Source organism: Rhineura floridana, chromosome 4 (genome assembly GCF_030035675.1).
Source record: "Rhineura floridana isolate rRhiFlo1 chromosome 4, rRhiFlo1.hap2, whole genome shotgun sequence".
In the NCBI taxonomy this organism is placed as follows: Eukaryota; Metazoa; Chordata; class Lepidosauria; order Squamata; family Rhineuridae; genus Rhineura; species Rhineura floridana.
The window spans coordinates 113,527,601-113,553,870 of NC_084483.1; the positions used below are offsets into that span (position 1 = coordinate 113,527,601).

The following is a 26,270-nucleotide window of genomic DNA, read 5'->3' on the forward strand; positions in this document are numbered from 1 at the left end:
TATCGTACTACCACAAAAAGGCCCTGCCCAGTAATGGCAGATACTGTCATCATGTTTTTAACCTTATACTGCAGAAACACTAACACAAATGCCTGTTATTAATCCCATCCTGACAACTGTATCCTATTTCTACTCTACCACCATTCCTTTAATCCCCATTCCTATCTCCCCATGTTTTTTTTTTCCAAAAACATGTTCAGTACATTCTGTGGGTGGGTGGCCTGTGTATATGTTTTAAGTGTGTGGGCTTCAATTTTTCCATTCAGAAATCTGGCTTGACATTACTCTGTGACATTTCAAATAAATATTCATGAGATCTTTTCTCCTAATTTACATGAGCAAATTTACATCCTTTATCCTAAAACTGCAAAAAACTAGTTTAACAAAATACGGTCAAAACTATTAATCTGAACTAAAAGAGAAATCAATTTCTGTGTGCGTGTGTATGTGTGTGTGTGTGTGAGAGAGAGAGGTTTACATCATTTTCATTCATAGTGCATAGCATCTAATATCACCACTCAGAGAGAAAATGGCAAAGAAGTTGAAAAAAATTGTGCATTGTAAAAGTAATCTTTTTAAAAATTACTTGATCACACCTGTCTTGTCCTATCCAAAAGATAATATGCATAATCATCATCTAAATTATGGTACACACTGGGAAGCACTCATAACATACACAGAAAATATATAGATTCACTATTGTGTCTACACTTAACAGGGAGCTGCAGACCACCTTGGTGTTCTCATCAGTATATATGTATGTGTCCAAATACATCTCTTTCATTATGTGTGCAATTTAAAAATCTGAAGTGTCTCCCATAAAAGTGTAATGTGTTAAATGGGCCTAACCTTAGTGAATTGAGTTTTTAGAGTTGCCATGTACCGAAACTGTTTGTAACAAATTATTTAAAGTGTGAAAGATGGACTACAGTGTTTTGCATTTTTTAAAATTAATGTAAAATCTTTCAGATGTTAGAGACAACTCCTTCAGCAGATCCAGGAGTTCTAGTGTAACCAGCATTGATAAGGAATCCAGAGAAGCAATTTCAGCTCTTCATTTCTGTGAGACTTTCACACGGAAAGCTGATACAACACCTTCGCCATGCTTGTGGGTTGGCACTACATTGGGTACAGTTTTAGTCATTGCATTGAATTTGCCCCCAGGAGGAGAGCAAAGACTACTTCAGCCAGTAATTGTATCTCCCAGTGGTATGTATTTCACAAGCCAGATCTGACAAGATGGTAGCTTTATCACAATCTGCAAGATGCTATGTGCTATTAATTCTTAATGTGTTGTTAGACATTTTTAGTCACTGTTATGATTTTGGTAAATAATGTATCTCATAAACTGTGCAGTATCTAACCAATGTCCCAAATAGATTGTGCTTTGTATACATGCAGATATGAACTTGCTTTTAAAGCAGAGTGTTGGAGAAGGTGTAGATGTGGCTATCCTGTGCAATTTGAGGACAGGTCCTTCTCCAGTGGGCACCACGACACTGCCAGGACACCGCCAAGTGGGTGTGGTCTTCCTTTCCTGTTGCATGAGACAGGAAAGAGTTAACACTCCAAAGGACTCTCACCTTAGCCCCTCCCGTGGTGTGACAGTTCGCCATCTGGCCAAGCTTGAAATATTATACTGACAACACCACCTAATAGGTAGTCCCGTGGAGGGAGCGATGTCCACCTCGTTTAAGGGTCAGTGATTGGGCAGCAACTAATAGCCACTACAAGGGCAGCTCAGTTGCTGGAGACCAGGAAGACATGCTATATGAGGGAAGTGTGGCCTGGATGCCCTGGTCAGTTGAAATACACTAATTCAGTTTGGCAAACTGCAGTCAAGCATGCAGCTGAGCCTGTGTCAAATGTGCAGTGCCCATCTCAAATGCAAGTACTAGGGGCTGCTTCATGTGTGTTATCTTCATCAAGTGATGGATTTGTAGGCAGAAGCAATAGACAAAAACACTTCATTAAAAACAAAACAAAACTGGTCTCCACAAAGAAATCTCAGGGCTATATGTGCAAATTGTCTAAATTCAGATTAACTGAGGAGGAAACTCAGTCCATGCGCTTATCTGATCTGTGTCTGTTTTTGCAGCAGATAAGTTTGGCTGGAAGATGTTAAATCTCTCATTTGCTGAGATACAGTGGCTCAACAGTGCTGTATAGTGGCACATTAGGTGCACTGCAGTTTTCTAATTCACAGTGCGTAGTTTCTTAGTCCAGCTGCAGACAGGCTGATCAGCCTGGTTATCCACAAATTGTTGCTGCCAAGTCATGTAAAAACAGTGAAGATTAATTAATAAACAAATAAATAAAATTAGTCTGACACACAGTCAGATTAGGAGAAAGCCATATCATGGGCACAATTCTGCTTCAGATGAGGAGGGTGTTAAGTTCCCAGACTTGCATGCAATTACAAGGGGCCAGTTCAGGGTGATATCACAGGTTGCTAGACAGCCAGATGCTGCTATGAACACTGATTCCCTTGATCCTCAGGTGACGCCAGATATTGAGGAGAGGGAAGGAAGTAACTTCCTAGTACAGATTGAAAAGAAGGTATGTCACACACTGTTAACGATGACCATTTTATTTGTTTTGTAGAATGTTAGCAGCATTGGATCATCCCAACAAACCAACTGATCCAAAGCACAGAGGTTCCAGAAGAACCTAGTACTAATCACAAGGTGATTCTGGTCCATCTCCTAAGTAAAAGATTTAGATTGAATGGGAAGCACTTCTTCAGACTAAAAGTGTTTTGGGAAATAAGTACTACTTTCCAGACCCAAATTCTGACTACTAGCAATTAATTTGCCACTGGTTACTTTAGTGTCCAAAGCTCATCTACCAAAAGCAATAGCACAACCAATGGACACAACTGTTAGAATAGCTTAGGTACATGAGTGCATCCTACTCCTCAGTAACAGTCATCAGTTCTGTTTTAAGGATCATGCTATTCCACAGCAACATCTTACTACTCACCATGCCACTACATTGTCACCGTTGTCAAGTGTTGTATTTGGGGCCAATTTGAGCACTTCCACATCAGGAAGTGAAGAATTACTGGCTTCCAGCTTCCACATCCAGCAATTAGAAGCTGCAATCAGCCTCTCAAAAGCAAAGAGCTGTCACTGCACTTTATTGTAATGTGAGTAGTAGTTTGCTTGCTCAGTATAACATTAGATCAGTTGGGGTTAGATATGGTATGTTCTGAATGTAGAAAGAAGTGACGAAATGGTCTCTAATAAATCATGGCTACTTCTCAGGGGTATTTGCTGCTCCTGATACAAGTCTTGAGGATGAGCTATTTCAGTTCCTTCTCTGTCTCAGAAACTGGTCAGGTTACAGTGGCATATGCTAATACATTTTTCCTGTATGACAGACTGTCTTTTTTTTTTTTTTTCAATAATTTTTATTCAGATTTTCATAAAACATAGAAGACAAAATCATAAAACATTCAAAGACAAAAAACAAAATCAAAAATAGTTAAACAAAAAGAAAAAAAGAAAAGAAGAAAAAAAAAAAAATAAAAAATAAAGAGTAAAATATTGACTTCCCATTTGTCAAAGATCAAATCAGTTATAAGTCTATAATATATAGCAATCCTGTCTCTTAAGTCATATTATAAAATCACTTTCCTCCAGTAGTTATCTTACTTAATCATCAAATCTCATAAACATTACTTTATTCTTTCCACAAAAAGTCAAAGAGAGGTTTCAATTCTTTAAGAAATATATCTATCAATTTTTTTTTCCAGATAAGCATATCGATTAATCCATCTCATTACTAATTATGATAATCTTATTGTCATAACCATAGTCAAAATAAACATTTCAATTAATCCATCACATCAGAATCTGTTAGGTTCAGTAATTTCAGTAGCCATTGTTCTATTATCTCTATTAGTTCCATTTTCCATCTTCCATCTTCAGTAGTCTTGTTAAGTCCAGTAATTTCAATATCCAATCTTCCATTATCAGTATTCCATAATAATCTTGCTGTCAAAGCCATAGTCATATAATAAGAGTCTGATGGGAATTACCTCTATCCCAAATATTTTCTTGCCATCCATTCTGAATAAGTTGCTGAAATACTGCTGTAAAATCATATCTCTGTTCTTTTTTTCAAAATACACTGGGTCATCTCTTAAAAGTTTTTCCATTGTCACATGGCTGCAGTTAATTCCATAGATTTTCTCTATATTGGGCTCCATCACATCATTCCAGTCCAGAAGATAATCCATGCCATTGATAACTTTATCTCTAGAATCTTCATTAATTTCTTCAGAGATAACATTGAGTTCCAAACAATAGATTTTATTTCTAAAGTCCATAGACTCCAAATCTTGTTCCTGTTCCACGTTTGTTCCAATCTCCGGGATCTCCTCTCTCACAGGGACCCCTATTCCAGTCTCCAGGGTCTCCTCTCTCACAGGGACCCCTATTCCAATCTCCGGGGTCTCCTCTCTCACAGGGACCCCTTCCAGGGTCACCTCTCTCACAGGGACCCTTATATCTTTAATCTCCTGCTTCATTTTACTCAATTCAATTTTCGTTATCTCAATCTCATTCATTATTCTCTGAAACATAGTTATTTCCAGATTCTCAGCCACTTTCTTAATTGCCATTTTAAAAGAAAAATATAGGAAAACCACTTCTTATTTCAGCAACAATTGGGTTAATACTCCAAACTTGGTGACATCACAGTATAAACAGAGCAGACAGCCTTATCTCTCCAATAGTTAAGTAAACAAAATGCAGTTCCCAGGATCGAAGCAATTAATGGCAATCGTCAAGAAACAGATTCGTCAAAATAAAATAGACCAAAAAGAGAGTAGTCTCAAAACAGTATAATATTTTTCAAAATAAAAATCTGGAATAGAAATCCCTCTTCTGTGTGTATCTTTAGAATGCAAATCCAGGACAGCTTTTTGCAACAAAAACAGAGATAAGCTATTAATTAGTGCGTAGCAGAGAGAAGTTACGGCTCCCCAGTGAGATGTCAAAAACCGATCAATCTGGCAAATCTCTTTTAAACAGCAACAATTTAAGTCAAGTAAAAGAAAAATATAGAAAGAAGGGTGCTTGCCTGTTAGTGCGTTCTCTCTTAGAAGATAAGATGAACGTTCGCTTTAACAGATAGAGCTTGCTGTTGAAAATCCGTCCCACCTTCGTCGGCTGGACCTCGTCCCATAAATTAATGAGATCTGGTCGTCCCAACAAAAATAGGCTTTGAGGTTAATCTCTTCGTTTCTCCCTACCCGGGAGAAGTTTAATCAGTCAAAAAAAAAAGAAAAAACTGACTGATATATCTGAATAAGCTTCTTTTGAGGCAGGAACCCGTCTCAAAAGCAGGCACAGGCTAAGTCACCCTTCCCGGAAGTCCTCCTGTATGACAGACTGTCTTGATGGCCATTATTAGCTCCATGAACCTTGAGTCCCTAAGTGAGAGGAAAATAAAATGAAATGATAATGACTACAACAATGATGATAACAACAAATAATAAGGGTATGCCACTCAATAATTATGGGGTTGTCACATCGGTCATTCAGGAGTGTTGCATAAGATCCAGCTACAAGGGTCAACATCTTTTCCAGTCCTAAAAGTTGCCAATTCGGAGTTATTTGGACCCGGGAATGTTCATACAGCGTTGAAGAGTTATAAAGACATGTCTGTTAGGTTTTTCCCCTCAGAACACACCAGAATATTGGCCCTTTGGGAAGAGTCTGTTGGTTCCTCTTGAGGGCCATAAGCATATAAGTAAATATCAGTTGCTTCATGAGCGTCATGAGAATGTGAAGGTTATTTCTAGCAGATGGCCCTTTTGTTTGGAAGTATTTTCCAAGAGTAGCAGCACATAGCGCAAGTTTGCTGTCCTGGAGAGCTGGAGAGTCTAATAGCTGAAGGCATGGATAATTACATATATCTTATCGATTCTTGAGGAGTTTAAAGGTCCCCTATAGGATGACCTTAACAATAACTATTCAATAATAACAAATAAATACTCCTATTGCTGGGAAGAAGGGCGGGATATAAATCTAATAATAATAATAAATAGAATATAGATGAGCTTGTTTTTGTTTCACACGTTTCCATGAGGCTTCAGCCATATCCTCTGCAACAACATATTCACTATCATTTTACTAGGGTGTTCAGTTCATTATCTAAAGAACTGTTGGAATGGTACTGATGTTCAATTCATTGCCTGCCCATCGCCACCAGGTCCCAGGGTGGTGTAAAACAGTCTAGATTAATATTACAAACAAATTATTTGCTGGAACAAAGTGACCTTTGATAGGGATTACTTCTCTGCACAATTTGGTAACTTGGCTAAGGTTTGCGCACATGCAATTCCATTTCGTTTCTCCCTCGAGGAAGATCAGTAGCACATGTTTTACATGTAAACTTGCTTTTATTCCTTGTTTTCAACAGGTAGATAGTTTTTCATATAGTTTTTTGAGAATGTGGGAAACAGAATTGAAGACAAACATGCTTATATAATCCTTAATTCACTGGAAATTGAGGGTACGAGGCCTTCTGTTGTTCCTTTGTGTTCATTTAAACAGCTTATGTTTGCAGATTACTGGCACTCACCAGGTTTGCACAGCATGACAATATTTCAGGGATTGCTTTGTAGGTATGGGAAATTTCATCTAGTCAGAGATTTCCTGGCTGCTTTTGAAACACTCAGGAGGTTTGGTAGCATAAATTACCAGATATCCATTATTTATTTATTTTATTTATTTTTAAAACTTATATACCGCCCGACTAGCAATAGCTCTCTGGGCGGTGAACATAGATACAATAAAATACAATATAATACAAAAACATCAGTCTAAAATCAAATTTCACAATCTAAAAACAGCAAAGGCTAAAATCAAATTACAAACATTACAATCATTAACAAAAAATTAAAATGCCTCGGAATAGAGAAAGGTTTTAACCTGGCGCTGAAAGGATGATAGTGTCGGCGCCAGGCGAACCTCCTCGGGGAGACTATTCCATAGTTCGGGGGCCACCACTGAGAAGGCCCTTGATCTTGTCACTGCCCTCCGGGCCTCCCTATGAGTCGGGACCCGGAGGAGGGCCTTCGTAGCAGACCGTAGTGTACGAGCCGGTTCATAGCGGGAGAGGTGTTCCGACAGATATCGAGGTCCCGCGCTGTATAAGGCTTTATAAGTTAATACCAACACTTTGAATTTGGCCCGGAAGCGTATTGGAAACCAGTGCAAGCAGGCCAAAACAGGTGTTATATGGTCAGACCGCTTAGTTCTTGTTAGCAGTCTGGCTGCCGCATTTTGCACCAGCTGTAGCTTCTGAACTGTCTTCAGAGGTAGCCCTACGTAGAGCGCATTACAGTAATCCAAACGTGAGGTTACCAGAGCATGTACTACTGATGTAAGATCCTCCTTACTCAGGTAGGGACGTAGCTGGGCTACCAATCGAAGTTGGTAGAATGCATTCCGTGCCACCGAGGCTACATGAGCCTCAAGTGAGAGGGAAGAGTCTAAAACGACTCCCAGACTACGAACCTGTTCCTTTAGGGGGAGTGTAACCCCATCCAGGACAGGATATGTATCCACCATCTGATTGGAAAAACCATCCACCAACAGCATCTCAGTCTTATCAGGATTGAGTCTCAGTTTGTTAGTTCTCATCCAGTCCATTGTCGCGTCCAGGCAACGGTTCAGCACATTGACCGCCTCACCTGAGGAAGATGAAAAGGAGAAGTAGAGCTGTGTGTCATCAGCGTACTGGTGACAACGCACTCCAAAACTCCTGATGACCGCACCCAACGGCTTCATATAGATGTTAAAAAGCATGGGAGACAAAACCGAACCCTGCGGGACCCCACATTGGAGTACCCACGGTGTCGAGCAATGTTCCCCAAGCACTATCTTCTGGAGACGGCCTGCCAAGTAGGAGCGGAACCACTGCCACGCAGTGCCTCCAACTCCCAACTCCGCAAGCCTCTCCAGAAGGATACCATGGTCGATGGTATCAAAAGCCACTGAGAGATCAAGGAGAATCAACAGAGTTACACTCCCTCTGTCTCTCTCCCGACATAGATCATCAAACAGGGCAGCCAAGGCCGTCTCAGTGCCGAAACCGGGCCTGAAACCCGATTGAAATGGATCTAGATAATCGGTTTCATCCAATAGCGCCTGGAGCTGGTCAGCAACCACTCGTTCCAAGATCTTGCCGAGATATGGAACATTTGCCACTGGTCTGTAGCTGCTGAAATCCTCTGGGTCCAGGGAAGGCTTTTTCAGGAGTGGTCTCACTGCTGCCTCCTTCAGACAGCCAGGGACCACTCCCTCTCACAAGGAGGCATTTATCACTTCCCTGGCCCAGCCAACTGTTACCTCGTTGCCAGTTTTTATTAGCCAAGAGGGGCAAGGATCTAGTACCGAAGTGGTTGCATGTACCTGTCCAAGCACCTTGTCCATGTCCTCGAACTGAACCAACTGAAACTCATCCAACAAAACATGATAAGATTGTGCACCAGACACCTCACTAGGGTTAACTGCTATAAAATGAGAGTCTAGGTCCCGACGAATGCGTAAGATCTTATGCTGGAAGTGCTCAGCAAACTCATTGCAGCGGGCCACCGAAGTATCTACAGTGTCCTGAAGGTCTAGATGGAGTAGCCCTCGGACAACTCTAAAAAGCTCCGCTGGGCGGGAGAGAGATGCCTTAATAGTGGCGGCGAAATATTGTTTTTTCGCCGCCCTCACCGCTCCTATATACCGCTTGGTGAAAGAACAAACCAGCGTATAGTTGCATTCATCAGGAGTTCGTCTCCATCTCCGCTCAAGCCGCCTCCTATCTTGCTTCATCGCCCTCAACTCTGGAGTATACCAAGGAGCTGAATGAGCTCTGCAAAGGAGAGGGCGCGCAGGAGCGATCGTGTCGACAGCTCGGGCCATCTCCGCATTCCACAGATTAACCAGGGCTTCAACAGGAGCGCCGGTCCTATCAACCAGAAAATCCCCCAGAGCCCTTTGAAAACCTTCAGGATTCATTAGTCTCCGGGGGCGGACCAATTTAATAGGTCCCCCACCCTTGCGGAGGGAAAAGGTCGCTGAAAGTCTAAACTTCAGCAAGCAGTGATCTGTCCATGACAAAGGGAGAGATGTAAAACTCCCCACATCCAGATCACTATCCCCATGTCCAGTAACAAAAATAAGGTCGAGTGTATGCCCCAATATATGTGTTGGGCCACTAACATATTGGGACAGCCCCATGGTTGTCATGGAGTCCATGAAGTCCTGAGCCGCCCCAGACAAAGTAGCCTCGGCATGAATGTTGACATCCCCCAGTACTAATAGTCTAGGGGATCTCAACAATACCTCTGAGACCACTTCCGTCAACTCAGTTAAGGAAGCCACTGGGCAGCAAGGTGGGTGGTACACCAAAAGGATTCCCAGCCTGTCCCTCTGGCCCAACACAAGGTGCAAACATTCCAGACCAGTAGTTGTATGGACATGGTGCTTGGTGAGTGAGATGGAACTCTTATAGACCACAGCAACCCCACCTCCCCGACCATCAGATCTACCATGATGCTGAACCAAATACCCCGGTGGGCAGATGTGGGAGAGACTAACTCCTTCCTGTTCGCCCACCCAGGTCTCGGTTATGCATGCCAGATCAGCTGCCTCGTCCATAATCAAATCATGGACGAGGGTTTTTTTATTATGAACCGATCTGGCATTAAAAAGCAGCAGCTGGAGATCTGAGAGTTGGCTGAGAGGACAACCAACAACCCTGCGGGTATGAGAAGGACCGGAACAAGGCACAGCCACAACATGTCTGGGCCGCGTTCCCCTTACCTGGCACGTACTTCTCATAACACCATACCTCCCTCTGCCCGTCACTACGGCAATTGGGGCCCCCTCATGTCTCCCCACTAGATGGAAAGATCTCTTCCCCAGGCACATTATAAACTATAAATACAAAAAGAAAAATACAAAAAACTCAAATACATAAAATACACACTCTCACAACATGCATTCATATAAGCACCCAGAAAGAAAGCAGCAAGAGCAGCAACCTCTCCTTCCCTTGGGGCGATGGTCTCTTCCTCCTGCAGGCACTGGGTCTCCCAGGCCACCTCAGCCAGCCGGCTTATGTATCCCTCCAAAGAGGGACAGGTGGTAAGAATCAATCCTGGCTGGCTAGGTACCTGGGGCCTGGTCCTGCCAGGCAGAAGTCCCTCAGGGAAGGGTGGTGGAGGTGGTGGTCCCGCAGCAGCAGCACAGCAGCAGCAGCCTCTCCTTCCCTTGGGCGATGGTCTCTTCCTCCTGCAGGCACTGGGTCTCCCAGGCCACCTCAGCCAGCCGGCTTATGTATTCCTCCAAAGAGGGACATGAACTCATTAGTGAGTTCCTCCTAGCTGGAGCTTCTCTGGCTGCTTCCGAAGCATTCAGGGGGTCACCTTACTCTGCACCTGGTATCATGGCACATTCAACAAGAGCAGCAGCTGCTTATGCAGCACACACCAACAAATGGTCCTCTACAAGAGGTTTGTCAGGCAGCCACTTGGGCAAACTCAGATACATCTATCAAGTACTATAAGATGGGTGTTTATGCATTTGTGGAGGCAGCCACAGGCTGTTGAATTCCTTAGCAGGTGCTGCCAGATCATTAAGGGCATGTACCCACCTACACAAGAGGTCAGCTTTGGAACATCCCACTTGGGGGTGTCCTGGTGCCCACTAGAGAAGGAACCATTTTACTCACCAGAAAGGTGTTTATCTGGGGGCACCAGGACACCACCAAGGCCCACCCTGGGATGCAACTTTAGGAAGAATAACACAAGGAAAATTTGGGGGATATTGAAGGGACAGGGAACTGTCCTAGAAGTTTGCAAGTTCATGTTTTATGTTGGCTTCAGCAAATGCAATGTTATTTTGAGTCATGATGTTGGTGTTATAAGCGTAATACTTTCAAGCTTGGCCAGACGGTGAACTGTCACTCCATGGGAGGGTCTAAGGTGAGAGTCCTTTGGAGTGTTAACTCCTTCCTGCCTCAAGCAGTAGGAGAGGAAGACAATGCCCACTTGGTGAGTAAAACGGTTCCTTTCCTCTGAATTTTATTATTTCTTGCTTTATATATAGACTTCTGTATTGTTTTCTACAACAGTGCATAATTATGTTTGCTCAAAGTAAACAAATGTAGATGGCTCACAGAACCCATAATGGTGACTTCTCTTATTAATAAAGTGAGTGTCTCGTGGAGATGTGGGTATAGGAGAAGGAACAGAGTTGGTGTTTGAAAAATGAACTCTGAGGGATGCCAGAAAGTTCTGCTTTTAAAAAGTTCATCAGACCTCCCAGATTGGCAGTCTACACATGTATGCTGCTTACCAGCATTATCTGCTACTTCTACACAAGATTAAAGGAAGAGAAAATATGTTTCAACTTAGTGGGTTGGATCCAGACTTGTGATTAGTGGAATTACGCTTGTACCCCATGAAGTGGCGGTAGGCAATTTTTGCAAATTTCCTCCCCCTGTGGACCTGAAAATCTGCTCCAGAGGTTTAGGCAATCCACATGAGAAGCAGCATGTGAAGGCTGCAGGAGGAAGAAAGAAATCAGTGAAAACACCTTCCTCCAGCGGGAACTTTCTGCTGATCTCAGTATCTTCTGTGAATAAAAAGAGCCCTTTGTAACAGCCAATCTGAATCCAACCCGGTATTTCACAAAAATAAACTTCCAAACATATAACTGTACTTTCATATTAGTTCTGCAGTTTGATCCTTGCTTAAAAGAACAAATTATGTGTTTAGATGTACTTCTTTAAGACTACATTTTAGAAAGTGCCCTGGTTCAAGAGTGGTCCCTAAGCACATACTACATGGTAAGGTGCTATTGGAGTCAGTAGTTTAAGAGTGCTTTTGTGGATTAGGAATACATATGCTAAAATACACTTTGAATAGCTGCTGAATACATTTGGTTAAACATTTTTGACTAGTCAAATTGTAGAGATTTTAGAAAAGCTTTCCATTTCTGTATCTTAGGAACCATACTAAGGCTTAAAGGGGCAATCCTGAGAATGGCTTTTCTGGACACTACAGGATCATTAGTTCTACCAGCATATGAAGCATGGAGAGAACCCAATGTTCCTGAAGACAAGGATGAAAAGGATAAAGTGAAAAAACGCCGGCCTGTCTCAGTGTCTCCATCCTCCTCTCAGGAAATCAGTGAAAACCAATATGCAGTGATATGTTCTGAAAAGCAAGCAAAAGTTATTTCATTGCCTTCACAGAACTGTACTTACAAGCAAAATATAACAGAGACTTCATTTGTCCTCCGTGCAGATATAGTGGCACTGAGTAACAGAATCTGCCTTGCTTGTTTCTGTGCCAATGGACATATAATGACTTTTAGGTAAGACATGAAATGCTAAAAGGAGAAAATACATTTGTTATAAATGTGTTTGCTGAAAATACCTAAAATGTACATAGGCTCTAGGAAAACAAAATTTACATGGGTTGATAAGTATGCAGTTATGCAAGAAAAATAAGGATTTTATGGGTAAATATTGTTGCAGCGTTAATATATTCGCATCAGTATTTAAACGGAACTACTTTTTTAAAAAAACTGGTTTTCTAATAGTACTGCATGTTCTGTCTGCAATAGGGCAAGGGAACAGAGCCTTCTTCAGTTCACACTGAAGCTTGTACAAGTGTTGGGGAAAACAGCAATCATAACTTGCATACCTCAAATGTAACCTATATGCTGGACTGTTTATAAACCAGCCTGTAGTTTACAATTTTTGAATGACATAGGAAAAGATAACCTTTGCCTTTTTCTACTCCTTCACTGCCTGCAATCTTCTTTTAGCTTGATGAATTGACATTACTACTAAGAATGCAGCCCATAGCTATTAAAAATGATTGTATGCAATGATGCCTTAATAAAAGCTCAGTTTAAACATCATTAAAACTATGGTTTGAATTAACCATAGTTTAGAATTCTAATCTATATTTTGAGGTTCCAAACATAAAGGCAAGCCATGATTTATTACTGCTTATCTCATTAATAAATAAATAATAATAATAAATTTTATTTCTGAGTCGCCTATCTGGCCGAGTCAACGGCCACTGTAGGCGACGTACATAAATAGAATGAATACAACATATAACCAAACTTTAGTCAATAAATAATCTAAAAAACCATCCAACTATAACAAGATAAAACTAGTCCCCGGAAATCCTGTAGGCCTGCCTGAATAGCCAGGTCTTTAAGGCTTGGCAGAAACCTACCAGGGAGGGGGCATGGCGAAGATCATATGGCAGGGAATTCCAGAGGGTGGGAGCCACAATCGAAAAAGCCCTCTCTCTGGTCCGCACCAGTCTAGCTGTTTTAACTGGTGGGACCGAGAGGAGGTCTTGTGTGGCTGATCTCGTCAGGCGGCGTACTTGGTGATGCTGTAGGTGCTCCTTCAGATAAACTGGACCGAAACCATATAGGGCTTTAAAGGTTAACACCAACACCTTGAATTGGGCCCGCTAAACAACTGGTAGCCAGTGTAGTTCTCCTAACACCGGAGTGATATGATCACGGTGACGGCTGTTCTTGATCAAACGTGCCGCCGCATTCTGTACCAGCTGTAATTTCCAGACCGTTTTCAAGGGTAACCCAACGTAGAGCGCATTACAGTAGTCTAAGCGAGAGGAGACCAGGGCATGTACCACCCGTGGGAGCAGATGGACAGGAAGGTAGGGTCGCAACCTCTGTATTAGATGCAGTTGATACCAAGCTGCCCGGCTCACTGCCAAAACCTGAGCCTCCATGGACAGCTGGGAGTCAAGAATGACCCCGAGGCTGCGGACCTGGTCCTTCAGGGGCAATCTTACCCCATTAAACACCAGGTCTATATCTCCTAACCTTCTCTTATCACCCACGAGCAGCACCTCGGTCTTGTCGGGGTTCAGTTTCAGCCTATTTCCTCCCATCCATTCACTTACGGACCTCAGGCACTTGGAAATGGTATCCACAGCCAACTCTGGTGAGGACTTAAACGAGAGATAGAGCTGAGTGTCATCCGCATATTGGTGGCACTGCAACCCAAATCTCCTGATGATGGCCCCCAGCAGCTTTACATAGATGTTAAATAGCATGGGGGAGAGGATAGAACCCTGTGGCACTCCACAATTGAGAGGCCAAGGGTCTGAAACCTCATCCCTCAATGCTACCCGTTGATGCCTGTCTGAGAGATAGGAACGGAACCACCGTAAAACAGTGCCCCCTATTCCCATTCCCCCCAGGCGATCCAAAAGGATACCGTGGTCAACGGTATCAAAAGCCGCTGAGAGATCCAGGAGGACGAGGAATGTATATTCTCCCCTATCCAACGCCCTCCTCATATCATCCACCAGGGCGACCAAGGCTGTTTCAGTTCCATGTCCAGTCCTGAAGCCCGATTGGAATGGATCGAGATAATCTGTTTCATCCAAGTGTGTCTGTAACTGTTTGGCCACCACTCGCTCAATCACCTTGCCCAAGAATGGTAAATTAGAGACTGGGCGGAAGTTATTCAACTCTTGGGGATCCAAGGAGGACTTCTTCAAGATGGGCTTTATTACTGCCTCCTTGAGGGCCGATGGCATTGCACCCTCTTCCAAGGAAGCATTCACCACTGCCTTGATCCCTTCGCTCAGTCTCTCTTTGCAGCCCAAAATGAGCCACAAGGGGCAAGGATCAAACAGACAGGTGGTTGGCTTCACTGTAGAGAGCACCTTGTCCACTTCCTCAGAGGGAAGAGGCTGAAACCGATCCCACCAGACCAGAATGCAACTGGCCGACTCTGGCCCACTTCCTGTATCCATGACGTACGGAATCGTGCTCTTCAGGAGCTCAATTTTATTGGCAGAGTGTTTGGCAAATGTGTCACAGGAGGCTTTAGAATGTTCCATGGGTTCCTTTGCAACTGGACCGACCAGGCTCTGGACCACTTGGAACAACCTCCTGGGACAACACTCTGCAGACGCAATAGAGGCAGCAAAGAAATCCCTCTTTGTTGCCTTTGTTGCCACCTGGTAGGCGGCTATTGCTGCTCTAACCAGTGTCTGATTGTCTTCGGAGCGAGATTTCCGCCACTGGCGCTCTAGTCGTCTCACCTCCTGTCTCAGACCGTGCAACCGTGGTGTGTACCAGAGTGCAATCTGAGTTCTATTCAGGGGGAATTGCATTTTCAATCTGATTTAGTGCTTCTGAAGAGAAAGCAACTGCTGTAAATTATAGTTTGTCAGCTGAATCATTATACCAAACCATGGTAAGCAAACAGCTGTTCAGTGGAACGCTCACCCAGATGATCCTTCCTCTCCTCTGCACCACGATATCTGAAGAAAACACTATATTTTCCAAAGCAATCTGCACTGGCATTTGACACATAGCTGTAGTGTTTCTTTATACAAGTAGGTCAAGAGTGTTAGTTTGCCAAAAGCTTTTTATTAAAGCCAGTATGATGTAGCTGCTAAAGTGTCAGAGTGGGACCTGGAAGACCAGGGTTCAAATCCCCACTCGCCATGACATTTCCTGGGTGACCTTGAAATGGTCACTGTCTCTAAGTCTAATTTACCTCAAGGGATGGTTGTAAGGATAAAATCAGGGGAGATAACCATGTTTGTATACCACCCTGAGCATTTTGGAGGAAAAGTGGGATATAGATGTAATTATAATAAATAAATTTTTATTTTCTTGTTTTACATACAAGATCTGTACAGGAATTATATACAGGTGCCAGAGAAGACTAGATAATCTAGTTTAATATTCTGCTACATCTTGTAATAAACTGATACATTTTTGAAGCCTCCTTTGGTCAGTTTATGCATCCAAAATGTCAAAATAATTCAAACATAAATGGTACTCATGAATATCTTAGTTGGTATTTGCTTGAAAAGGCTTTTTCCATCCACATTTGAAGTTCTCCTTACTTTCTGCCAATCAGTAGCACTTGTCATTTATTTGGCATGATATTTGTGACCTATAAAAACAGATTAAAGCTCATACGTTGGAGATTACAAACTTTTCTCTATTCTGTGACCATGAAGAATGACTGATAATGACTTAATTTTTGTAAACCGCCCAGAGAGCTTTGGCTATGGGGCGGTATATAAATGTAATAAATAATAATAATAATAATAATATCATGTGCTTAATACTACTATTTGTGTACTATGTTTCAAAAAGTGCAGTGAAGTTTAACTATTAAGTGGGCATAATTCTGCCAGTGGCCATCTTTTTTCAGTGTTGCCATCTATCTTTTGAAATGCTTTCTATTTCCAGGCAGGGCTTAGCAATGGTTCTAGTCACCATCTGTAAGAAGAGAGGCTGCTGCTGCTTTTCCCTGATACATCTTTTAGAAGCATCTGCTAAGTTTAGTGTGATACTAGTTTTATGTTGCCAGTGAGACTTTGAGCTTGTGTTGCTCATACAGCAGCCCCCATGGTACACAGCAAATTTCTTTTGAAACTGAGGAGACTCCAAAGCAATCCTGAGATGGCATTGAGGGTGGGGTGGAATAAGGATCCTATTGTTCAAAAGAAGAAACCTAAAATGCTGAACCTAACAGTTGTGTGACTGGAAGGTAACCAGAAAAATATTGGGAGAAGGGGCAAAGTATATTTCTAGGCGGGTGAAATATACTAGGTGGGGGGCGAGCTCCTCATTTGGGGTGCACTTGCCACCCCTGAAGGTAGCTCATGATGCAGCTAAACTCTCTTCCCCTCCTCACCCTGTTGTTCCCAAAAGCCTCTCCAGAGGGTTAGGGGACTCCTCTGAACAGTGGAGCTGTTTTCAACGGGGCTGCAGTGTGAGAGGGGAACCACCTGAAATCAGGTGGAGTGATCTTGTTCCAGATTAGTCTGTCCAGTTTTGGGCAATTCCTTCCTCACAGTGTCTTAGCACCACTAGCCCCGCACAACACTGTCCTCCATTGTTCAGAGGGTTCCCAACTCTAGAGAGGGTTTTCAAGGGGTTGCACTTGGGGATGAGAGGAAGGGAACTTTTGATTGCATGAGCTGTGTTTCGGTCATACACTCCTTTCCACTGGATGCAACCCAAAGTAATTATAGCCACTCTATATATCCAAAGGGCTTTAAGTGTATAATTAATAGACATTTTAAAGTTAGTTTTGTTGTTTAAATGTTTCCATCATATATGGGGTATATTATTATTATTATTATTATTTATTACATTTGTATACCGCCCCATAGCCGAAGCTCTCTGGGCGGTTTACAACAATTAAAAACAAATATATAAATTTAAAAACACTTAAAAAAAAACAATTTAAAATATTTCTATAAACATGAATGTCAAAAATGTTTATTATTTACACATCCTGTAAAGATATTTATACTGCAATCTTATGCATGTTTACTCAGAAACAAGTCCCAGTGTATTTAATGAAGCTTACTCAGACAGAAAGCATGCACAGGACTCCAATTCAATGATAAGGAACTTCACTCACCCAATCCAAAATTCAGAATCATGCCACTTTAAGCTATTTTGCAACTGTTTTATACTTGTTTTATGGTTATTGGATTTTAAATGGTTTTATTTCTTGTACTGAGCAGCCTTAGTCCAGGCAAGTAAATCGGGGGGGGGGGGGTTACACTGCCAATTTCAGGAAAAACAGACTCTTCCATCTCCACCTAGAGATGTGAAGGCCCAGCAAAATTCAGGGGGGAAAAACGTGAAGGATTTTTTTTCCAATTTTGGGGCAGGGGGAGAGGTTTTAGAAAAGTAGTGATAAACCACTCTTGTTTCATTTTAACACTTACTTAAAATTTCTGTTCTCTCAAGTTTGCCAAGTTTAAGGCCGCTGTTGGATGTATATTACTTACCACTTACCAACATGCGGATAGCCAGAACATTTTGCTTCACCAACAATGGGCAGGCTTTGTACCTTGTCTCACCTACAGAAATCCAGAGAATCACCTACAGTCAAGAAACATGTGAAAATCTGCAGGTAAAAGTTTAAAATGTGCGATAGTTTTTTAATTGGAAAGCATTCTTTGAAGAATAGACTATTTTGCCATTCAGTTTATAGGGAGGGTTTTTTTTGTGGAAGGAGAGATGGAACAAGGCCAAGGCCAGATGGGTTTCTCCAACATGGGAATGAGACCTTGGGGGCAGGGGGAAAACATATGCCATCACCAACAATGTTCATTTTAATTGGGATGCAGAGGTTGCACATTTTAATTAGAACCCCATGACGGATTTGGGGAGAAAAGCAATAAGATCAGGATAGCTATGTTTATGTTTTGCAGACTCTTTTTTCTTCTCACCACACAACTTTTATTGCCTCTTACTGATAAGCAAAAAGATTTGAGACTCTTATCTTGCTTTAAGGATTAAGTTAATACAGAAAACCAATGAGGCAAGGAGTAGCATACCATGCTGCATATGTTGCCATTTGCAAAGCCAGATATCTATGTTGACCCAGATTCTGTAGTTGCCACCTCGTAATACTTAGCCATTAACCAGTGGGATGGGCATATGTTTAAATAGTATATAAATGTTTCTTCATGAATCTATGTTAACAGGGTTGGATCCAGAGTTGTGTGAAGTGGAACTTCACAAACTGGATGGCTCCTTGGGCAAAAGAGGAGAGAGGAATTTTTGCTGTCTTTTGCCCCTAAAAATCTGCTCCTGAAGGTTGGAAGACCTTCTGGAACAGTGTGGAAAGGTTACATTGGAGACTGAAAGGGAGCCCTACTGGATATGTTAGTACTTCCACAAATGTAAGGAGGCCTTCCATGTGTGGAACAGCAGGCCTGGATACAACCCACTGAACCAGTGCAGAAATTGTCAGCATTTTCTATGCATCTAACATCAGTTTGATCTCTAGTTTAATCTAAATAGGCATTTAGTAAGACCAAATGTAATATTTTCATCTGAAGGCAGTATGTTGTGGTAAGCTAAAAACATCTGCAGTTTAACTTCTTCGAAGAAAATGAGATGAGTAGAGTTTTAAGGGGAACTCCCAATTTTTCTTTTGAAATAAGGGTGATATAAAATTATCATTGTGACTTAGGAGCAACTTTGCAGGTACCAGATCTAATTCATGCTAAATTGTTACTTTGAAATGATAAAATTTACAGGGCAGAGCTGTGTGAGCACTTTGAAATCATGGAATCAAGTGAGAGTATAATGAGAGCACAGCAGTAGTGCTTTTGTTCTTTGTTGTAAAATCCAAATAGAATTTTCTGATATGACTGAAAATGACTTTTCTTTGAAGGAAATGTTGGGTGAACTCTTCACACCAGTAGAAACACCAGAAGCGCCAAACAAGGGGTTCTTCAAAGGCCTATTTGGAGGTGGTGCACAATCACTCGACAGAGAGGAACTCTGTAAGTTTATTACATTTTTAAAATAAACTTTTATGTAAGGATAGTAAAAAATGAGGCAGAATATATTTATTGAAAGCAGTCTAAGTCATAAAATGAAACACAAAGATATTAAGCAGAAACTAAGGTTAGTGCATTATATTTCCTCCTTTTAACTACTTGTATTTCATTGCAAATATTTATTGCATGTACTGCTCTCATTAGTATATTCATTTTCTGAGTGCTATCAAACCATTTTTCTAAATTAGATAGGAATGTTAAGAATATTAGTTTCCCATTCCTATGCAGAATTAACTTATTAAGTTATGCTCACTGTTTCTTTTTTAGCCACAATACACAAGTTTACAGTATTAAAATCCAGATAAAATTAACAATTGGTTGGATTCAACTTGTAGATAGTGGAGTTTTGCAGGCACAGGAGAAGGATGGTGGTGTGATTTTTGCTGGTTTCTACTTCCCTCTGCATTTGCTTATGGGCCCTATAAAGTTGCCTCAGAAGATTGGGAGCCCTCTGGATTAGTTTGGAAGATGGTGCAGGGGGACTGCGGAGTTATCATCCTGACCTTTCTTCCAGCAGGGTTTTTTGGAATCCCTATTCCTTGCACAAATAGAAGGAGTCCTTCCTTTATACAGTAGTAGCTCCTGGATCAAGCCCATTATCGTTAGAATAGTACAAATTTAAAATAGAGACACAGAGCTGAAATAATTTAATACAGTCTCCTAAAACTACATTAAAATAATTCAGCCCAGCGGAGCAAAAATGTATTTAATAGATGATCAAAGGTTAAGAAAGAGGGGACCAAACAAACCTCTCAAGGCAGGGAATTCCAGTCTGGAATAGATTGGAATTATATATAAGAACATAAGAAGAGCCTGCTGGATCAGGCCAGTGGCCCATCTAGTCCAGCATCCTGTTCTCACAGCCATTGATAGCCCTGTCCTCCATGAATGCGTCTAATCTTATTTTAAAGCTATCCAAGCTGATGGCCATTACTGCGTCTTGTGGGAGCAAATTCCATATGCTCTGAGTAAAGAAGTACTTCCTTTTGTCTGTCCTGAATCTTCCAACATTCAGCTTCTTGAATGTCCACGAGTTCTAGTATTATGAGAGAGGAAGAAAAACTTTTCTCTATCCACTTTCTCAATGCCATGCATAATTTTATACACTTCTATCATGTCTCCTCTGACCCACCTTTTCTCTAAACTAAAAAGCCCCAAATGCTGCAACCTTTCCTCATAAGGGAGCCGCTCCATCCCCTTCATCATTCTGGTTGCCCTCTTCTGAACCTTTTCCAACTCTATAATATCCTTTTTGAGATGAGGCGACCAGAACTGTACACAGTATTCCAAATGCGGCCGCACCATAGATTTATACAACGGCATTATGATATCGGCTGTTTTATTTTCAATACCTTTCCTAATTATCCCTAGCATGGAATTTGCCTTTTTCACAGCTGCCACACACTGGGTCGACATTTTCATCGTGCTGTCCACCACAACCCCGAGGTCTCTCTCCTGGTCGGTCACCGCCAGTTCAGACCCCATGAGCGTATATGTGAAATTCACATTTTTTGCTCCAATATGCATAATTTTACTTGTTTATATTGAATTGTATTTGCCATTTTTCTGCCATTCACTCAGTTTGGAGAGGTCTTTTTGGAGCTCTTCACAATCCCTTTTTGTTTTAACAACCCTGAACAATTTAGTATCATCAGCAAACTTGGCCACTTCACTGCTCACTCCTAATTCTAGGTCATTAATGAACAAGTTGAAGAGTACAGGTCCCAATACCGATTTTTGAGGGACTCCACTTTCTACAGCCCTCCATTGGGAGAACTGTCTGTTTATTCCTACTCTCTGCTTTCTGCTTCTTAACCAAAGTTGAAGAGTACAGGGCCCAATACCGATTCTTGAGGGACTCCACTTTCTACAGCCCTCCATTGGGAGAACTGTCCGTTTATTCCTACTCTCTGCTTTCTGCTTCTTAACCAATTCCTTATCCACAAGATGATTTCTCCTCTTATTCCATGACTGCTAAGCTTCCTCAGAAGTCTTTGGTGAGGTACCTTGTCAAAAGCTTTTTGAAAGTCTAAGTACACTATGTCCACTGGCTCACCTCTGTCTATATGCTTGTTGACACTCTCGAAGAATTCTAATAGGTTACTGAGACAGGACTTTCCCTTGCAGAAGCCATGCTGGCTCTGCTTCAGCAAGGCTTGTTCTTCTATGTGCCATGTGATTTCAATAGTTTTAGGCATGCCTAATCTGCATAGGATCATGTACTTAAGCTAGGTAAGTGCCAAGTCTTGCTTATTTGTATGCTGATGATACCCAGCTCTATTTCTCCATAACATCTGAATCGGGAGAGGCCGTGCAAGCCCTGGACGACTCCCTGGACTCGGTAGTGGGCTGAATGAGGGCCAATAAACTGAGTCTGAATCCTAGCAAGACAGAGGTGCTGTGGGTTGGTGTTTCCCGAGTTCGGATAATTGGTCAGTTGCCTGCTTTGGATGGGATCATACTCTGAAAGAGCAGGTACTCCTGGATCCATCTTTGTCGCTAGAGGCCCAGGTGACCTCAGTGGCTAGGAGTGCCTTTTACCAGCTTCAGCTGGTGAGACAGCTGTGGCCGTTTCTGGACTGGGATAGCCTGACCACTGTTGTCCACGCACTGGTAACCTCCAGGCTGGATTACTGTAATGCACTGTATGTGGGGCTGCCCTTGAGGTTGGTCTGGAAGCTGCAGCTGGTGCAAAATGCGGTGGCGAGACTGCTCACTGGGGCAGGGTATCACCAACATGTCACCCCGCTGCTGAAAGAATTGCACTGGATGCCCATTTGCTACCAGGCCAAGTTCAAGGTTCTAGTTTTGGTGTACAAAGCCCTATACAGCTTGGGACCAGGATACCTGAAAGACCGTCTTACCATTTGTATACCCAGTCGATCACTGCGCTTTGCAGGTGAGGGCCACCTGCAGATACCATCTTATCAGGAGGTTTGTTCTGTACAATATAGGAAACGGACCTTCAGTGTGGCAACACCTACCCGGTAGAATTCCCTCCCTTTGAATATTAGGCAGGCGCCATCTCTGCTATCTTTTTGGTGCCTTTTGAAGACTTTCCTCTTTCAACAAGCCTTTTAGGTTGAGACCTATCCCAGTCTGAGTCTGTGTGAGAATTGCTTAATATGTTTTTTTTAATAATGTTTTAACCCTTTTTAAAAGTTTTTTTTAAATGTTTTTAACGCTGTTTTGTTTTAATGTATCTTAAGATCTGTTTTTATGATGTTTTAAAGTGTTTTTAGCGTTTTGTTTGCCGCCCTGGGCTCCTGCTGGAAGGAAGGGCGGGATACAAATAAAATAATAAATAAATAAAAATAAATAAATTTTCATACAAGCAGTGGGTGTGCAATAGCACACTGAAAACCTCAAAATTGTGGCTGTTCTAAACCTGGCTTCCAAACTCATTGTAAAATAACTCTGATGTCTGGGGGAGTCTAGATTGTGTTATCCCACAATGCAATGTTTTAGCTTACATCTTTTTGCCCAAAAACCTACATTATGCCATATTCTCTTTTTAGAAGACAAGGTAGGATGGGGAAGATGTTGCCATCTAGATGTTGTTGGATGAATACTCCCATCATCTCTGATCATCGGCCATGCTAGCTGGAGCTGTAGTCAAACAATATCTGGAGGGTCACAAGTTTCCCATTCTTGACGTGAGAGAAATGTCATGTCTTTTCGGGTTAATTTTTAATGTAGGATCACAAGATGCAATACTAAGAGACCTGTCCATTTTACAGGCCTTCAGGGCACATCAGAAATTGTTTTTGAAAATTTTCTTTTTGTTGTTTTTAAATCATTTATTAATCTTTAATAGAACAATCAGTTTTGTAAAACAACTTAATATAGCAACATAAAGAGATGTAAAATCACAAGATGCAATATTCACAAGACAAAATATTGCAATGTTATCTCTGCATATCTACTTCTGAAATTTTGTTCATGAAACCAAAGGCAAGTTAGGCTCGTACTCACTTACTTACACTCCATCTCTATAGCCTCATTTCCATACAGATTTCCATTGGTCAGTACTTTCCTAATTCATTACAAATCAGATAAGAAAATTCATTGAAATTATTTTTATGTTAAGATCATTGTGTAATTTTAAGAAGCGTGACACTGTATTTTCTTTTAGTTTGATCAAAAGTGTTTCACATCTCCACTTCCCCATTTCCCCACTTCCCCAGTGCTGAGTTCAGCTCTGTAGGAAGAGCTTCCAGTCTGGAAGGGTCTTAGAGTAGAGACACACTTAACTGTTCTGCCGGTTCCAGTGCGTCTCCACCTCTCTTCTGAAAACGGGCACATGACACTAATCAAACCCCTGACTTTTACTGTAAAAGGATGGGAGTAGCTTGAGTACTTTTTTTTCTTATTCAGCTTTAAAGAGATTTTGCAACTGATTGGCAGATCAACCCATTCCCCTCCAGGTCTGGGTAATGGAAACTCTTTGCTCTGGCAACTAGTTCACAGCCTTAGATATCATCTGGTCAATTTTTTTCCTTTTTTCTTATCCAGTTGGAGAATCAGCTGCTGGAAAGGCATCAAGGAGCCTTGCCCAGCATATTCCAGGTCCTGGTGGCATTGAAGGGGTCAAAGGAGCAGCATCTGGAGTAGTTTGTGAGTTGGCACGAGCAAGAATAGCACTAGATGAAAGAGGGCAGAAGTTGGGAGAACTGGAGGAACGAACAGCAGCTATGTTAGCCAGCGCCGATTCTTTCTCAAAACATGCGCATGAAGTAAGTCATTCTAAAATATCAGCATGGTTATTTGCAAGAAACACATTTAGCTCTTTCCCTCACTCTCACAGGGTTAATCTTATCACTAGGTAGAGTGAGGTGGCTGCCTCAGGCTGCAGATGCTAAAGAGCAGGGAGCATTGTGAAGGTATTGAAGGATAGAGCTGTGTGTGCCACATGGTCTGCCTTGGGTCTCCTAAACTAGCCTCCTGCCCTCTAGATGCAGTAGAGGACTTTGTCAAACCACCAGTGTTGATGTAAGATTAAATTGTCAGATCTGCCTGCTTCTTCTGTACATGGAATGGGGGAGGTTGGTGTTATCTTGTCCTTTGCCTCAGGCAGCAAAACGTTTTGGGCTGGTCCTGTTGTCACACCAGAATCCTGCAATACATAGTAATTATATTTCCTATTGTCACAGGAACATGGTTTATTCATGCACAATTTACATCCTCTTGTTCATGTTGCAAGATCTGTTTCCCTTTAGTTATTTGCTTCCTTTTCTTAATAGGCAGTTCTCTATTCTTAAAACTATTCTTCCCCCCACACCTCTGAGAGTGAACTGTACAGTATACTCCTGTCACATGCATAACTATGTTGTGTTTCTTTGTTTTGTTTTTAGATGATGTTGAAATGCAAAGATAAGAAATGGTACCAGTTCTGACAATGCATTTTCAAATGCATTTATGTAACTTTACCTTGAAGAAAGCTCTCCTTTTCATTAACATCGGCAATGGTGTCAGCCAATGGATACTAATCTTTCCTAGCACAAATTACACACTGTTTTACCTCAGTCATACAGCTTTAACTGAGGGTCGTTATATTTAAAACTGGCACCCACACAGTGTGTGTGTGTCCTTACCTGTGGGCTGACTGGGAGCTTGGGAACAGAGTCAACAAGAGAAGACATGGACAAAAAGGAAAATTTGGTATCAGATGAGCAGGGGCAATGCAGGATCTATCCTGTGTTAATATTTCATATGCCAAAAGTTTTTGTGATATTGTTGTTGCTACCAGTGTTTCACCCTCCCATAGGAGGCTGCAATAAATCAGGGGTCCAAAAGTAAAGTTGTTCCTCTTAGGAGACTACTAGTAGCTGATCTCCATCTTCCCTCCTTAGAGCACATCATTATAGCTGTTATTAGAAATAACTTAATGCCACCAATTTTCTGATCTGATAAACAAAGTATGCGAGCTCCATCCTGAATCTATACATAGATATGTACATACTATCTTCTTGGACCCCTGAAATAGTATTCTTGTATTTGCATCATCATACTGTGGCTGTATTTGGATGTCACTATAAATCAAAGCTTATTGTGACAGGAATGAACAGCAACAAGCCTTGTATCTCTTGTATGCCCTTCTTTGTTGTAGCCGCAACAGGATGATTGGAAGCTTTTGATTAACTGTAGCTTGTCAGTTTTTGGCTGAACCTGACATACTGTGGTTAATTTTTATCTATGGTTTATTTGTTACAAACTAATTCCAAACCATAGATTATAAAGCTAGCTTGTTTTGACCAACCATTGCTACACTCAGTTGTGGTTTAGGATTTGAACATAACACTATAAACTGAAGTCAAGCAAAAGCTTCTGAAATTCTCTCAGCCACTCAGGTAGACAAGGGAAGTAGCATGTGAGGTAGAAACTTGCTGTGAGGCTGAGACTTGCTGCAGCTCATTCCCGTCACAATAAACTGACATCTGAACACAGCCAATGTCAAGTGCAAAACAAGAGGAAAAGTTTTTTTGCATTGTAAAAAAAAGTGAATTGCATATCATGCTGAAAGTTTTCATTTGTGTTATGGCTGTGTAGTGTGAAAAGTAAAAACGTCTTATTACAATGAGAAAAAACATTTGTCATCTTTCAATCAGCTTGATCTTTTTTTTCCTGAAAATACCATTGGTCAATTTATAAGATATTTGTAATTTTTTGTTATTATTATTATACCCCGCCATTTTTCCAAAACTGGAATTCATTATCTTTTGTGTGTTTAACAGAATGTATTAGTACAGGCACTTAAATAAGGTCTATCAGATACATAGCTAGCTTACATGCCCAATCAGACTTAATTACCAGGTGGAATAGTCTTGAGTTCAAGCAGTATTGAACTCTG

The 26,270-nt window shown here is 41.6% G+C and overlaps 1 protein-coding gene across 7 annotated transcripts in view; it reads left to right on the forward strand.

Moving 5' to 3' along the window:
* Positions 1-26,007, forward strand: part of STXBP5 (syntaxin binding protein 5) — a 251,237-nt gene extending 225,230 nt beyond the window's left edge. For all 7 annotated transcript variants that reach the window (XM_061624073.1, XM_061624075.1, XM_061624077.1 and 4 more), the window contains 6 exons: positions 970-1,209; positions 12,023-12,392; positions 17,814-17,979; positions 19,252-19,363; positions 23,936-24,156; positions 24,775-26,007. In XM_061624073.1, the coding sequence (XP_061480057.1) occupies positions 970-1,209; positions 12,023-12,392; positions 17,814-17,979; positions 19,252-19,363; positions 23,936-24,156; positions 24,775-24,816 (1,151 nt within the window). In that variant the 3' untranslated portion in view covers positions 24,817-26,007. The remainder of the gene's footprint in view (positions 1-969; positions 1,210-12,022; positions 12,393-17,813; positions 17,980-19,251; positions 19,364-23,935; positions 24,157-24,774) is intronic.
* Positions 26,008-26,270: the final 263 nt, after the last annotated feature.